Genomic DNA, 14,384 nt, shown 5'->3' with positions numbered 1-14,384 from the left:
TTTGGAATCGGCTGTACCATTCAAATGCTTACATATAGCACTACACCTATTGAAGATTTTGTTTTGTGCACATTTCATAATTTGGTTTGTAATTCTGTTTTTAGAGGACAGGATATAGATTTAAAGCAGTTGTTACAGTTTATATTTTTTATACCAGTTACTGAAAATGCTCAGCTACATGTCAGATTCACCTGACAAACTGCATAGATCCAGATATGACTTTGCCTAAATTCATTTGCATATCTGATTCTATTCATTTTGTTAGTACTAATCAGTAGGACAAACAACATAGACCCTGATCTGCCATTGCATAATGCACCATCAGATTAAGATATATATTCTTTTTAGTTGGATTCATCTTATTCATGAGTATATATGGTAATTATATATATATATATATATATATATATATATATATATATATATATATATATATATATATATATATATATATATATATATAACATTTTAATCTTACTTACCATTTAAAAGTCATTAGGTGTACAATAAATGCTGAGTGGCTAGTGAGGCAGCCATTAATGCCATTTCATTTTTATAAGTCTTTGGTATGACTCGGCTGGGGTTTGAGCTCCCAAATCGGAGGCAGACACTCAAACCACTAGGCCATGGGAGCGGTAATTTTCATACATAAAATCTTTTTTAAATACAGCATTTTATATTTACCATAAAAATAATTAGCCGTGTATATGATCTTTAATTATTAAAAATAATTAGCCTGGTGCGTTATTATCAAGTATTTGTATTAATATGCTACTCATGTTTGCAATTAACAGTAAAGTCATTCTGTGTTTGTTTGTATTACAGGTATGGGGAGAGTATAGCCGGGGGCCTGGTCGTGGCATACCTGGCCTGGCCAACGAAGTGGGTCATTTTGATAGGCTCATTCCTCTCCACACTGGGGGCGGGGCTGCAGAGTCTGACAGGTAGTGACTAACACAATTCATAGTCATTGAAACCTGCTATAAGGAGCATGTGCATGATTTATATTTTTAACATGGCTTTAAATTTGTATTAGTCATATCATTATGATGTCTGCATTGTGGCAGTGATGTCTAACACTGGGGCATCATGCCACAGACATGTAGCATCAAGTCCCACCCAGTCACATTATAATGACACTAGACTGACCAGTCCTAACACTAACCTCTTAATGCTGAGCACCAAGTGAGGCAGCTGCTAGTACCAATTTTGTTATGACTCAGCCGGGGTTGAAACCCGTGACCTCCTGCATCCGAGGCAGACACTTTAACCACTTAGGCCACCGAGTGGTCTGTTATAAAGGAAACCTTCATTCAGAGTACACTGTCCATAAAGCGTATGAGTAGTGCTCTTCCATGACTATTAGATAAGTATGGGTGCACTTTTTATGGGGTGCTTGAATCATTATAAAACTTTTGAGAACAAAATAGTCCAGATGTTGGGCAGTATTTGTAACACACTGCTGTTTCAGTATTTCTTGCTTTTTTGCCCTGAAACTGTTACAAATAATGTGATTTCTATAAATTTGAAAGAGGAAATGCATCCTATGGAAAGAAAGCAATTGATACCAATGAAGTGTTGATATTTTTAAATAAATCAACTTCAGTTTTTTGTGGTTAGACTTGCAACGAGACCGTTTCATTATCAAGGCAACAGGTTGCATATTCAAGGTGTGAGGGTTCTCTTTGGCAAACTGTATACTAAGGAGTGTGGGGTATGTCTCTTTGCCATTTCTCTGTTAAATATATTACCTGATTGCATTAACATTAGGGATTACTCTCTGCTGTCTCTGAATCCAGCCCTTCCAAAAATCTTTCCATCAACATCAATTCAGCATATAGATAAAGGGAAATAACTCTACAATTTTATTTTTCTGTTTCTGCTAGATGGCAGCTGGTATACCAGACATAACCAGTTTAAATTTTAACTTGCATTTGTGAAGAATTCCTCCAAGAATGCAGTGAATCTATATTTAATTTTGGACCATTCATCATATATTTTCAGAGGTATAATGAGTCAGAATATGTTTATACATTATGCCCATTAAATGTATTCTTGATAATTTTTAGCAGTCACTATTTTCCATGTGATATTGATTGTAACACTCAATTTTCACAAGTATAGTTTTATTACACTGTTAATATTCAGTTATTATGCACTTCTTTCATTGTTTCCTTAGCATAGGTTCACTCATTTCAACACTTTGTACATTTGTTGTATGTACTTGTGTGATTTTTTTTCTCTGTTGCATTACTGAGATATCAATCAAGTGCAAGAAGTGTAGATGCTTTAAAGTTAGGGACAATAACCTTGAGACATGCCATGCCTACACAAAGTGCTCTTTTTCACACACATGTAGCATGTGTTTAGTGGGGACAGAAGACATTAGGTCCAATATCTTGAAAAAGCAATTGAAGGGCCATGAAAAAAATAACATATTAAAAATTGCCTGAGCATGAAATGCTAAGTGTTCTTGTGAATCAGAATCTTGAATCAATTTTATGGGGAACATCAAGATGCCTCTCTCACTTACCACAGAGATACAGAGAATTTCATCCGCGACAGTTAGGACTTAAATCTAGTTGACACAATGGCACAAGTCACAGCAAGCTAGGTCATCAAGAATCTTGTCAAGTGAGATGCATGAAGGCACAAATTGTCAGCCCACTTGGCATAAATACACTATCTTCACCTAACGCATGAATGGAATTAGTAACACTGAAGCCAGGCACATGAATTTACTTTTCAACCTTGCCAGCCAGACTGGCCTGCAAGTCCAGTTTTGTACTCCATATGCAGACCTGGCTACTGACCAACCAGACTAGCCATGCAGACAATCAATGTAAGGTTTTGGCAGTCATGAATCTGTCATTTCGGACTAGCGATCCATCCATCCTTACCATCCATCCACCCACCCATGTCTTTTGACAGTTCCTACAGCGATGGCATCATATGCCCAGCAAACTGACCATTTCCATGATACCTGTACATGTACAACTGGCATCATGTTGGGGAGCCATTTGACCTGCTCAAACTTAATACTGGACTGGCATTCACCAACCGAATCACATTCTATGCTGGACATGATAATGCTGGCACTAATATCATATCCTACAGGTAGAACTTCTTTTACCCATGGTGATGGTTTGGCGTCCATCGTTGTTATGTGGAATGCTATACCCGTGAATGCAGAGCAGCATACAGAAGGAGGAATGTCCCACATTCAGTGTAGCTGGAGATATGAATATGCCTGAACATTCTGATCCAATCATGGAAAGAACAGAATTAAGTTTTCAAGTGGCAGTCAAAGAAATTTACAAAATAAACCTCGATCAGAATGCATGGGTGAAAGTTCTCTGTCATATGAGCGAGCAAACTGAAGTTTTCATGTGTTATTCAATTCACTTGAGGCTCCTCGGATGTGTTCTGCTGAATCATGAAGTTCATACTTCACTCCATAATTCAGTCCCTCTACGGAAACCCAATAATTCAGTCGTTATATTCCACTGCTATTTGATCCCTATATTTGCCTCATAGAAATGATTGCAGATAGAGGGTGCTGAATTATTTCAGTGAGACACCTTGTTATTCTACCATTGTTTTCTCTATCCCCTTGCTCCTTGCTTCATAGAAAGATTTTTAAAAAAAATAATTTGTTGTTTTATCATGGCTTGGTAGTCTTTAGTCAGAATGACTGGAATTTTGCCCATGATAAATTTTCTTAACAATAATTGTATTTTTTTTTTTTGTATTCTCTCCAATTCAGTACTGTTGCAAATGTATAAATGGCTAAAGAAAAACACACTCCTTTTTCCTGACTTTACACTTCAAAGCATAACTGTCTACTTCTCACAACTGCTGGTCCTGTATCGAGGAAAATGCACTGTCTATTTCAGCAAGTTTATACAATGTATTTATGCTGACCAACTTTAATGGTGGGAACAGGAGAATGACTTTGAAACATAAAAGACAGTCAACATACAAAAGCAGCTCTTGCTAACAGATTTAATGCTGGGAAAATATTATTTGTTGACTAAGTGAATGAAAATGAAATTGTTTAAAGTCAGCCTTTTAAAATAAGCAGTTGTGTTTATTTGCTAACTGAAAGAGAGTCGAGGGTTTATGCAACAAATTAAATGTTTCATAGAGCTATTGTCATGTTTGTGCAGTACATCCTGATTTATAATGTAGCAAATATTTCCATTTGAATTTTATGTTCAGCTCCTGAATTTTCACATTTTCAGAATAATAATGGAAAACTTGTTTTGTGGTAAAGGAAGCACATTTTTTTAAAGTTTGCAATGAGAAATTTGTGTGTTAGTGATTCACTGGATATTTGCATGATATTAAAGTCTCAGAATTTTGCATTGTTCATTTACAATTTTCATGCAAAATATAGTGTCAAATTTACTACTTTTTTAGCTTTGGAGGGATTTGTCTCACCTCCCCCCCCCCCGATTTTCCCTGGACCCAAAAAGGGGGCCCCTGGATCCCTGGCCTACTTTTTGGTATCATGGTTTTTCTCAACTTTCACCCATAAGAATACCCTCCTCTGAATCCTACTTACAAAGTCAATGCCTCAGTGCCATCCATCCTTAAGAATTTGGCACAATGTTTCTTTAATAAAGTATGTGACATTGGTAACTGAAGAGAATTCTTTTTGGTAAGTCCATTGCCTGCAACTTTTTCAACTTGCTTGTACAAATCACATTCTGATGCTTGTTATTCTGATGTACCTAGCCTTGACAAGAACATTGCTACAACTGCCATGTCTGCCCTACTCGGTTATAAGTGGACAGACAAGTGTTTAGCACCACATCTGAGTTGGTCAGAAACATTCCTTTGACTTCTTTACTAGACCTGGCATCTCTAGGGAACTCTCACCTCTCCAAGAGTGCCAAAAGTGACCAGGTCTGGGATCAAGTAAGTCATACCAACAAGGTAGTCAATAGTAGTGATGGGAATCGGTCAGAAATTCATAATCGATAATCAGTTCCACTTAACCAACTGATAATTGATTATAATCGGTTACTAAGAGCAAATTTTAATTTTTGTTTGTTATTCAGTTATATCTTTGATCAACAGTTCAAGATGTTAGTAAATGTAGAGGAGTAATCTCTTTTAATGACATGTATACTTTAACCTGATAATAATATTACATTTTTGTCTATTGTGTTGTGTGTTATTTATGTTCTACATCTTTGTTAAATGAACGCACTTTTTATGGATGATAAGTCATATGCAACTGAAATACTGCTAAAATCCCCAAAAATCATTCATATGTGATGTGTCTATAATTTTAAGTGTAGAAGGACATGGTTTTCTTGTTTGTCATTGTTTACAAATACTACAAATAATGTTGCATTTAAAACTGAAACATATCAAAATGTGATTAAATTTATTAACTCAACAATTTAACAACTTGATCATGTAATAATGGCTATATGTTCCTAATTATGAAATTTTGCACCTATGAAATATCATATGGTTTTATATTTGTAGTTGTGAAGGGAATTAATAAATTTCAGGTCAACTTTAGTGGCTGGGAGTTTTACTAACCTTTGTGCTTTGCATACAATTAAAAAGTAGTCTCCCTTTACACATAATCGATTATGGAGTTTCACAATCGAGTATCTTATTGGTTCGCTCAACCAACTGATGATCTATTATAATTGACAATTGGAACAACACTAGTCAATAGCGCTGTTCACCTCATGATGGAGAATGCCTTATTGGCCTCAAGTGACCTGGATTTGATAAAGAGAGACAGTTCTAGGGTCTTCTCCGAAAAAACATCTTGTGGTGACAATTGCTCCCTCCCTTTTGGTTCTTCCCATCTGTTCAGGGGTTGAATTGAGGAGGTGAGAAAGCAGGCTGCACAGTAGTTGCTCCTTCAACTATCTGTGCAGGCCCCTATCTGCACATCCCAATCAGGGAGCATACCAGAAAAGGGATGATTGATGCCATAAAGATCACAGGAGTGTCTCCCAACAGCAATGACAACCTTTTTCATGGTCAGGTGAGTTATAGGTGGTCATATGTCCAAACTCCTCCAAGGTTTCTTCACCCTGAAGCCTCCTGCCAACCATCATTGACATGCCATACACAGGTGACCCTCTTGTGGGAGCTAGGCTCCGTTTGTTTCACCAGACTATGATCATCATATTTCCCGAAAATTTATTTGAGTGGTTCTGGATCTTAACTGCATCAAGTGATAATATCATCAGATGATATTAGATGTAACAAATAATTTAGGATGTCATGTTGGACAAAGGTGTAACATCCATGGAATTTTTTTAATGGTTTTTTTAAGTGTCATTTGCTGCACTAGTTTGTGATTTTATTGAATAATTCATAATGTGATACATAACATCATGCACATGTCCTTGTTTCAAAGAAATTTATTAGACTTGTTGTCAGTGCATAATTTCAAAGCAAGCAAAAGATTGAAATTAAATACAACTTATTAATTTCATGTGAAATGTGCACAAAAGTAAGATCTTCTATTGCTCTGATGTAATCCACAGGTGCTCCACGCCTCCTACAGGCCATTGCTAATGATGGTGTGATACCCTTCATGAACATGTTTGCTGTGACCACAAAGAGAGGGGAGCCATTTAGAGCCCTGTTACTGACTGCTGTAATCTCAGAACTTGCCATCCTCATAGCCAGTCTGGACATTGTGGCACCCATCATTACTATGTAAGTATCGATGCCAGCTTGGACACTGTGACACCCATCGTTGCTATGTAAGTATCATAGCCAGTCTGGACATTGTGGCACCCATCATTACTATGTAAGTATTGATGCCAGCCTGGACACTGTGACACCCATCATAGCTATGTAAGTATCATAGCCAATCTGGACACTGTGGCACCCATCATTTCTATGTAAGTATCATTGCCAGTCTGGACACTGGCACCCATCATTGCTATATAAGTATCATAGCCATTCTGGTCACTTTGGCACCCATCATTGCTATGTAAGTGTCATAGCCAGTCTGGATATTGTGGTACCCATCATCACAATGTAAGTATCATTGCCATTCTGGACACTGTGGCATCCATCATTGTTATACAAGTCTCATAGCCATTCTGGACATTGGCACCCATCATTACTATGTATTATAGCCAATATGGACCTTGGCACCCATCATTACTATGTATCATAGCCATTCTGGACATTGGCACCTATCATTACTATGTATCATAGCCATTCTGGACATTGGCACCCATCATTACTATGTATCATAGCCATTCTGGACATTGGCACCCATCATTACTATGTATCATAGCCATTCTGGACATTGGCACCCATCATTACTATGTATCATAGCCAATATGGACATTGGCACCCATCATTACTATGTATCGTAGCCAATATGGACATTGGTACCCATCATTACTATATAAGTGTCATAGCCAGTCTGGACACTGTGGCACCCAACATTACTATATAACTATCATAGACAGTCTGGACACTATGGCATCCATCATTGCTATGTCAGTATCATAGCCAGTCTGGACACTGGCGCTCAACTTTACTGTGTAAATATTGTAGTCAATTTCAATACTGGTAATGATCTGCCATTACTCAGGGGTGGTATTGAGCAATCTTATCAGATTGTCCAGGGGAAGCTATTGTGGTTTGCCCCTGAGCAAGACATTATGCATCTAATTGCCTTGGCATTAAATATCATTTATTTTTTGCCGCTCTTGGTCAGTCAACCACCTGTATCAAAAAAATTCTCCAAACTAAACGTGGATTCATATTACTGTTACTGACACAGAATGAATTGAAGGTAAAACATTCACAAGAATAACAGTGTCTATGTGTATTGTCAATACAGAAATAGGAAATGTTATCTATGTATATGTCATGCAGTGCCTCATCACCCTGCCATCATATCCTTTATAGTTCCAATAATCAATTAAAAAAAATGTTTATTCTTTAAAGGTATAAAGTATAATCAGTATAGCATGTTTGAAAATGGACTGTCATCACATGTGAGCTTGTGACACTAGCGGTTCATGCTGTAATCAGCATAGTAAGTTTGGAAAAGGACTGTCATCACTTGTGAGCTTGTGACACTAGTGGTTCATGCTGTAATCAGCATAGTATGTTTGGAAAAGGACTGTCATCACTTATGAGCTTGTGACACTAGTGGTTCATGCTGTAATCAGCATAGTATGTTTGGAAAAGGACTGTCATCACTTGTGAGCTTGTGACACTAGCGGTTCATGCTGTAATCAGCATAGTATGTTTGGAAAAGGACTGTCATCACTTGTGAGCTTGTGACACTAGCGGTTCATGCTGTAATCAGCAAAGTATGTTTGGAAAAGGACTGTCATCACTTGTGAGCTTGTGACACTAGCGGTTCATGCTGTAATCAGTATAGCATGTTTGGAAAAGGACTGTCATCACTTGTGAGTTTGTGACACTAGTGGTTCATGCTATAATCAGTATAGTATGTTGATTGGAAAAGTGTATCATCTCTCACAAGTTTGTGACATTAGTGGATCACACTATGATCAGTATATATGTTGATTGAGACAGATGTATCAGCTCTTGTTAAATTTGTAACATCAGAGAATCATACTGTAATCAGTATAGTATGTTGATTGGAATAGGAGTATAATTGCTCGTAAGGTTGTGACAGTGGTGGATCACACTATAATCAGTATATATATGTTGGTTTGAATAGATGTATTGGTTCTCTTCAGTTCGTTATACCAGTGGATGACACTATAAATCAATATGAAAGTTGAGTGGAAAAGGTGTTTTATCTCTCATGAGTTTGTGACATAAATGGATCACACTATAATCAGTACAATATGTTCATTGGAAAAGGAATATTATCTATGATTTTGTGACATCAATAGTTCAAACTCTGATCAGTATAATATGTTAGGAAAAGGAGTATCATCTCATATGAGTTTGTGACACCAGTGGAAGATACTATAATCAGTGTATATGTTGATGGAAAAGGTATATCATTTCTCATGAATTTGTGACACAAGTTGATCACTATAATCAGTATAGTATGTTGATTGCAAAGGTATATCATCTCTCATGAATATGTGACACAAGTGGATCACTATAATCAGTATAGTACGTTGATTGGAAAGGTATATCATCTCTCATGAATTTGTGACACAAGTGGATCACTATAATCAGTATAGTATGTTGATTGCAAAGGTATATCATCTCTCATGAATTTGTGACACAAGTGGATCACTATAATCAGTATAGTATGTTGATTGCAAAGGTATATCATCTCTCATGAATTTGTGACACAAGTGGATCACTATAATCAGTATAGTATGTTGATTGCAAAGGTATATCATCTCATGAATATGTGACACAAGTGGATCACTATAATCAGTATAGTATGTTGATTGGAAAGGAATATCATCTCTCATTAATATGTGACACAAGTGGATCACTATAATCAGTGTACATGCTGATTGGAAAAGGTGTATCATCTCTAATGACCGTGTGACAAGTTGATCACTATAATCAGTGTATATGTTGACTGGAAAAGGTATATCATCTCTCATGACTATGTGACACATGTGGATCACTATAGTCAGTATAGTATATTGATTGGAAAAACAGTATTATCTCTCATGACTATGTGACTCAGGTGATCACTATAATCAGTATAGTATATTGACTGGAAAAAGAGTATCATCTCATAAATATGTGACATGAGTGGATTGCAGTTGGCACTTTATGTCTCATGAAATCATGATAAACATACTGTTATAATAATGTAATTATATTGAATAATCAGTATCATGAAGATAAAGAGTAACCAGTGAAACTTAGGACAAATAATTTCAGTGTCCCCCACCCCCAATAAAATGAAGCTGTTGTGAAAATTGTATGTTTAAATGTGCCAAATTCACTAAATTTGTGAAAATGAAATGATGGTTAGATGTTGTGAATTGCATAACAAGAAAGCTGTCAAGTAAATATTTTATTAAATTTCCATACCCATTGCTTATCTGACTTTATATTTGTATATGTGTGCTGTTGAATTGCAGCTATAATTTTTATACACATTCCTTTGATTCCATTACATATTTCAGGTTCTTCTTGATGTGTTATGGGTTTGTGAATATGGCCTGTGCCCTACAGACATTGCTAAGGACCCCAAACTGGAGACCCAGGTTTAGGTTCTATCACTGGTAAGTGCAGGACAGGTAGATGTGAGCTTTTTTTTTGTTTGTTTCACCTTCACGGTGCAAGATAGGTATAAATTTTATATCAACTGCAGCATTTACTTGGGGGAGGGGCACACATCATTCAGAGCTGTAGTAAAAACCTTAAATATGCATATTTCTGCAAACAAATTAATCAGAAAATAATTGTTGTTTTGGGGTTTAACTCCATTTCTTGGCACAGTAAAGGCTGTATATGTGGCCAGAATAACTTGTGGAGTAAGAACCCAGGAAAATCCCGGTAAGAACCACTGACCCACAGGAAGCTACTGGCAGCTTTCGCACATACATTGGCTGAGCCTGAGACTTGAAACCAATCAGACAAAGTGAGATAGGCAATGATCGGTAAAGGTGAGTCCTTTAGACCACTTGGCCACCCATGGCTCCAGAAGAAAATAATAATGCATAAACTTTTTTAATGCATTCAGATTACACAAACAATTTAGTTTTAAGCATTTTGTTTAAAGTTCTCAGTGTATTGTTCTCAGCATAAGCAAAGTCAAGGTTCCCATGTTCATGAAAGATCCAAGAAAAATCATGGAAAAATATGTTTTAGAGCAAAGTAATTGAAAAGTCATTTAACTTCACCCCAGGCAGCAATTTCAAATTAATGGATTTTCAGAATCCTGGTAATGGCAGTCTTCCAATTTGCTGATTTCTCTAAATCTGAATTGAAGTATACATTATCTTCATTTACTTGCTTGTCAGTTTGTAATGTTAAAGTGGGTGATCATGTAGTTATCTCTCCTATCATGTTGATAAATATCATCATTATTTTCAACATCATTATTTCCATCATCATTATTTCCAGTGTACAGATGCAGCAATTGGCCTTTTCATAGTAAGCATAGAAGAATATAGTCATGGATACTCAGATATTTGTCATAAAGAACTTGTAGAAAATTCATGGGACAGCTCTGGTGGCCTACGTGGTTACAACTTCTGCCTCGGATGCAGGAGGTCGTGGGTTCAAAACCCATCTGAGTATACCAAAGACTTATAAAAATGGTACTAACATATGCCTCACTAGGTGCTCAGCATTAAGATGTTAGTGTTAGGACTGGTCACCTGGTGTCATTATAATGTGACTGGGTGGGACATGATGCTACATGTCTATGGCATGAAGACCAAGTGCTAGACATCACTAAAGCTGCCACACTTCAAACATTATAGTGATATGACTGAATTTTTTTTAAAGCTATGTTCAAAATCCAAATCACACACACACACACACACACACACACACAGAAAAGTCGTGGAGAAAAAAATTAAATTTGTATATGAACCCTGAAGTCCATGTTTAATGATTACACATTCAGTCAGTCTGTACTATTGGCACAGATTCCAAATGTTCCATGCACATTTTAAGCAATAGAATTTAATTACTGTGAGAACACTTATGCCATCAGAGCTATAGAATTGAACGTGCCCAGCATTAGTCTTGGTCACTGAGCAGTTTGCCACATTTTGAATGGCAGCATTAGCTTTTTGATCATAATGAAAATGTATTCTTCTTTATGCTTAATTTATTTCTCCTTTAAAAAATGTATATCATGAGAAACTGTCATTACATTCTCTGGCTGCTAGTATATTCTCAAGCTGTCCATATATTCTCAGGCTGTACATATATTCTCAGGCTGTCCATATATTCTCAGGCTGTACATATATTCTCAGGCTGTATATATATTCTCAGGCTGTACATATATTCTCAAGCTGTCCATATATTCTCAGGCTGTACATATATTCTCAAGCTGCCAGTATATTCTCAGGCTGCCAGTAGATGTATATACTCAGGCTGTCAATTCCTATAAATTCCATACATTTAATGATTCCTATATTTGCCATTGTTTTAAAAAATCTTAAAAATTTCTTTATTATTCAGTTTTCAACATGGCAAATGTTAAAATGGCCAGTTTATGTTAATAAATTGTTCTCTGCTCAATTTTTAACTCCAAATTACTTATTTGCATCTCCATACATTTCGTTACTTCTAGAGTATACTAGTATATCAGTAATATTTATTTTTGGTTTTATGGCAATATTTTTGAAACATTTTTTGGGGTCTTATTTATCATTTGTTATTAATAGATCTTTGCATGTTATGTTTTTTATCAATAAAATTGCTTGCTTCAGTTTGTTAAATAATATACTGCATACTGAACAACACAATATACCTAATAAATAAAACTGTAACAGCAGAAGAAAGAGCTTTTGTCCATTAGAACTGTCTTTTCTATATCTGTATGGTACCTAGAGAAGAAGCGTCTTTTTGCAAAACAGATTTTTAGCTAATTTAGAGAGTATGAATTCTAGAATAGAAACAGATGTCACAGTGAATTTGCGACAGAAATCTAAGAGGAAGCAGATTATACCTTTCCTGTTTGATAAGGGCCAGTGATGCATTGTTCAAACTAGTCTGCATCAAGTGATATGTATTTCATATGGGCTGTTCCATTTAAACATACATAGTATCCTGGGAAAGTACTTTTAAAAACAATGTACACCAGTGTACTCTGAAACCTGAAAGAGTTCATATTAAAATTATACAAAATTCTAAATTGCATCTATAGGTGACTACTGCATATCAAAAGTGTCTTTTCCAGGCCCCAATTATCCTTTACTGGAATAGCCCTTACTCAAATTTGTTCTCCATGTTAGAGTGAAAAATGTATTTTTAGGTTTCCTCAGTTGTTTTGGAGATGTTAAGAGTAAATCTTTTAGCATATTATTCAAAGTTTATGAAAGGCATCGTGTGATTCATTTCTCACCATTTTAATTTATACAGCAGAACCTTTCTTGACAGACAACCCCTTCTGCCAAAAAATAATATCTCTCAAGACAGGTGGTCTCTCATAACAGGTCATACCACTATTTAATCAATAAATCTGCATGGAGATGATAGTCCCTCAAACCTGGTGGTCTCTCATAGCAGTGGCCTTTCAAGACAGGTTTTACTGTACTGACATTAAATTCAGTGCATTTAGAACAGTAAAAGTTGTATATGGGATGTTGTGCATGCATGCATGCATGCGTGTATGTAGTTGTTTGATAATTTCTACTAGTATACACAAAATATCATTTTTATTGATTCTATTTTTGCAGCTTAGTGCTTTGAGATGTTTTCAGCTGACTTGCTGTTTATACTTGAGATGTTATATTTTTCATAGCAAATTCCTGTATTCCTGAAGACCTATAAAACAGCTTGGCAACCTGTATTCTGAATGCAAACAGTGCTAACCCCATTTAATAATCACTGCATGTTTTATCAGCATTTATGACTTAAGCTATTATAATGGCAAAGATGGAATTTCTTTAGGAATTCAAGTATGCTGTAGATTTTTCAGTGCACTTTAATTGAATTTCAGGACCCTTTCACTGATTGGCTTGGCACTGTGTATCACCCTGATGTTCATCTCTAGCTGGTATTATGCCCTGGCAGCCATCGCTCTCGCTGGTTGTATCTACAAATACATAGAGTATAAAGGGTATGTTGTCCATAAAGCACTTTTCATTATTGAGGATATAGTGTAATTCTTTTAATAAAATTTTTTTTAGAATCAACTCCTTACTTTACTGGATTCATTCCAATCAATTCTGTATGGTATCATACCACTGGTTGCTTCTGGAACAGGGTACCAGTCTGGAGTAAGGAAACTGCATATGCCTTAGTGTTAAATGTTGAGTAGGACCTTTACTTTCTGGACGCTCTAAGTTAGCACCACGGTCCACGATGTAACATATATACTCTCATGCATGTGGGATCCAACTGCAAACTGCATAGACCCAGGTCTGTCATCACATAATGTGCCAGCAAATCTGGGTCTTTGCAATTTGTTTTGGAGTTCTCTGTAGAACAGAAAATATAGACCCTGATCTATCAGCACATTATGTGATTTCAGATCATGGTCTGTGTTGTTTGCAGTTGGACCTGGCTTACTGTATAGACTCGGTTATAAGTCAACTTGACTATTCATCAATCCCCCCCCCCCATTTTAGGGTTGCTAAAGGCTAATTTATTTTTTAGCCACCTACAAGTCAGGGTGTATTTTATAAGTCAGATCCTTCTGAAGAGGTGACTTCATGTCAGTGAGTTAGAGTTTTACGTTGGTAAAATAAACAAGCCAAACTAATTAGACGGATAATCAAAATAAAGATAAA

At 36.2% G+C, this 14,384-nt stretch overlaps 1 protein-coding gene across 3 annotated transcripts in view; it reads left to right on the top strand.

Moving 5' to 3' along the window:
* LOC149780550 (solute carrier family 12 member 4-like) overlaps positions 1-14,384 on the top strand; it is a 241,300-nt gene that overhangs the window by 157,597 nt on the left and 69,319 nt on the right. For all 3 annotated transcript variants that reach the window (XM_089937582.1, XM_089937580.1, XM_089937583.1), the window contains 4 exons: positions 826-944; positions 6,528-6,702; positions 10,095-10,193; positions 13,592-13,711. In XM_089937582.1, the coding sequence (XP_089793708.1) occupies positions 826-944; positions 6,528-6,702; positions 10,095-10,193; positions 13,592-13,711 (513 nt within the window). The remainder of the gene's footprint in view (positions 1-825; positions 945-6,527; positions 6,703-10,094; positions 10,194-13,591; positions 13,712-14,384) is intronic.

This window comes from Sinohyriopsis cumingii, chromosome 16, assembly GCF_028554795.1.
Source record: "Sinohyriopsis cumingii isolate HCF-2022 chromosome 16, ASM2855479v2, whole genome shotgun sequence".
Lineage (NCBI taxonomy): Eukaryota > Metazoa > Mollusca > Bivalvia > Unionida > Unionidae > Sinohyriopsis > Sinohyriopsis cumingii.
Note: the sequence above shows the minus strand (reverse complement) of the source record. Positions and strands in the feature narration are given on the sequence as shown.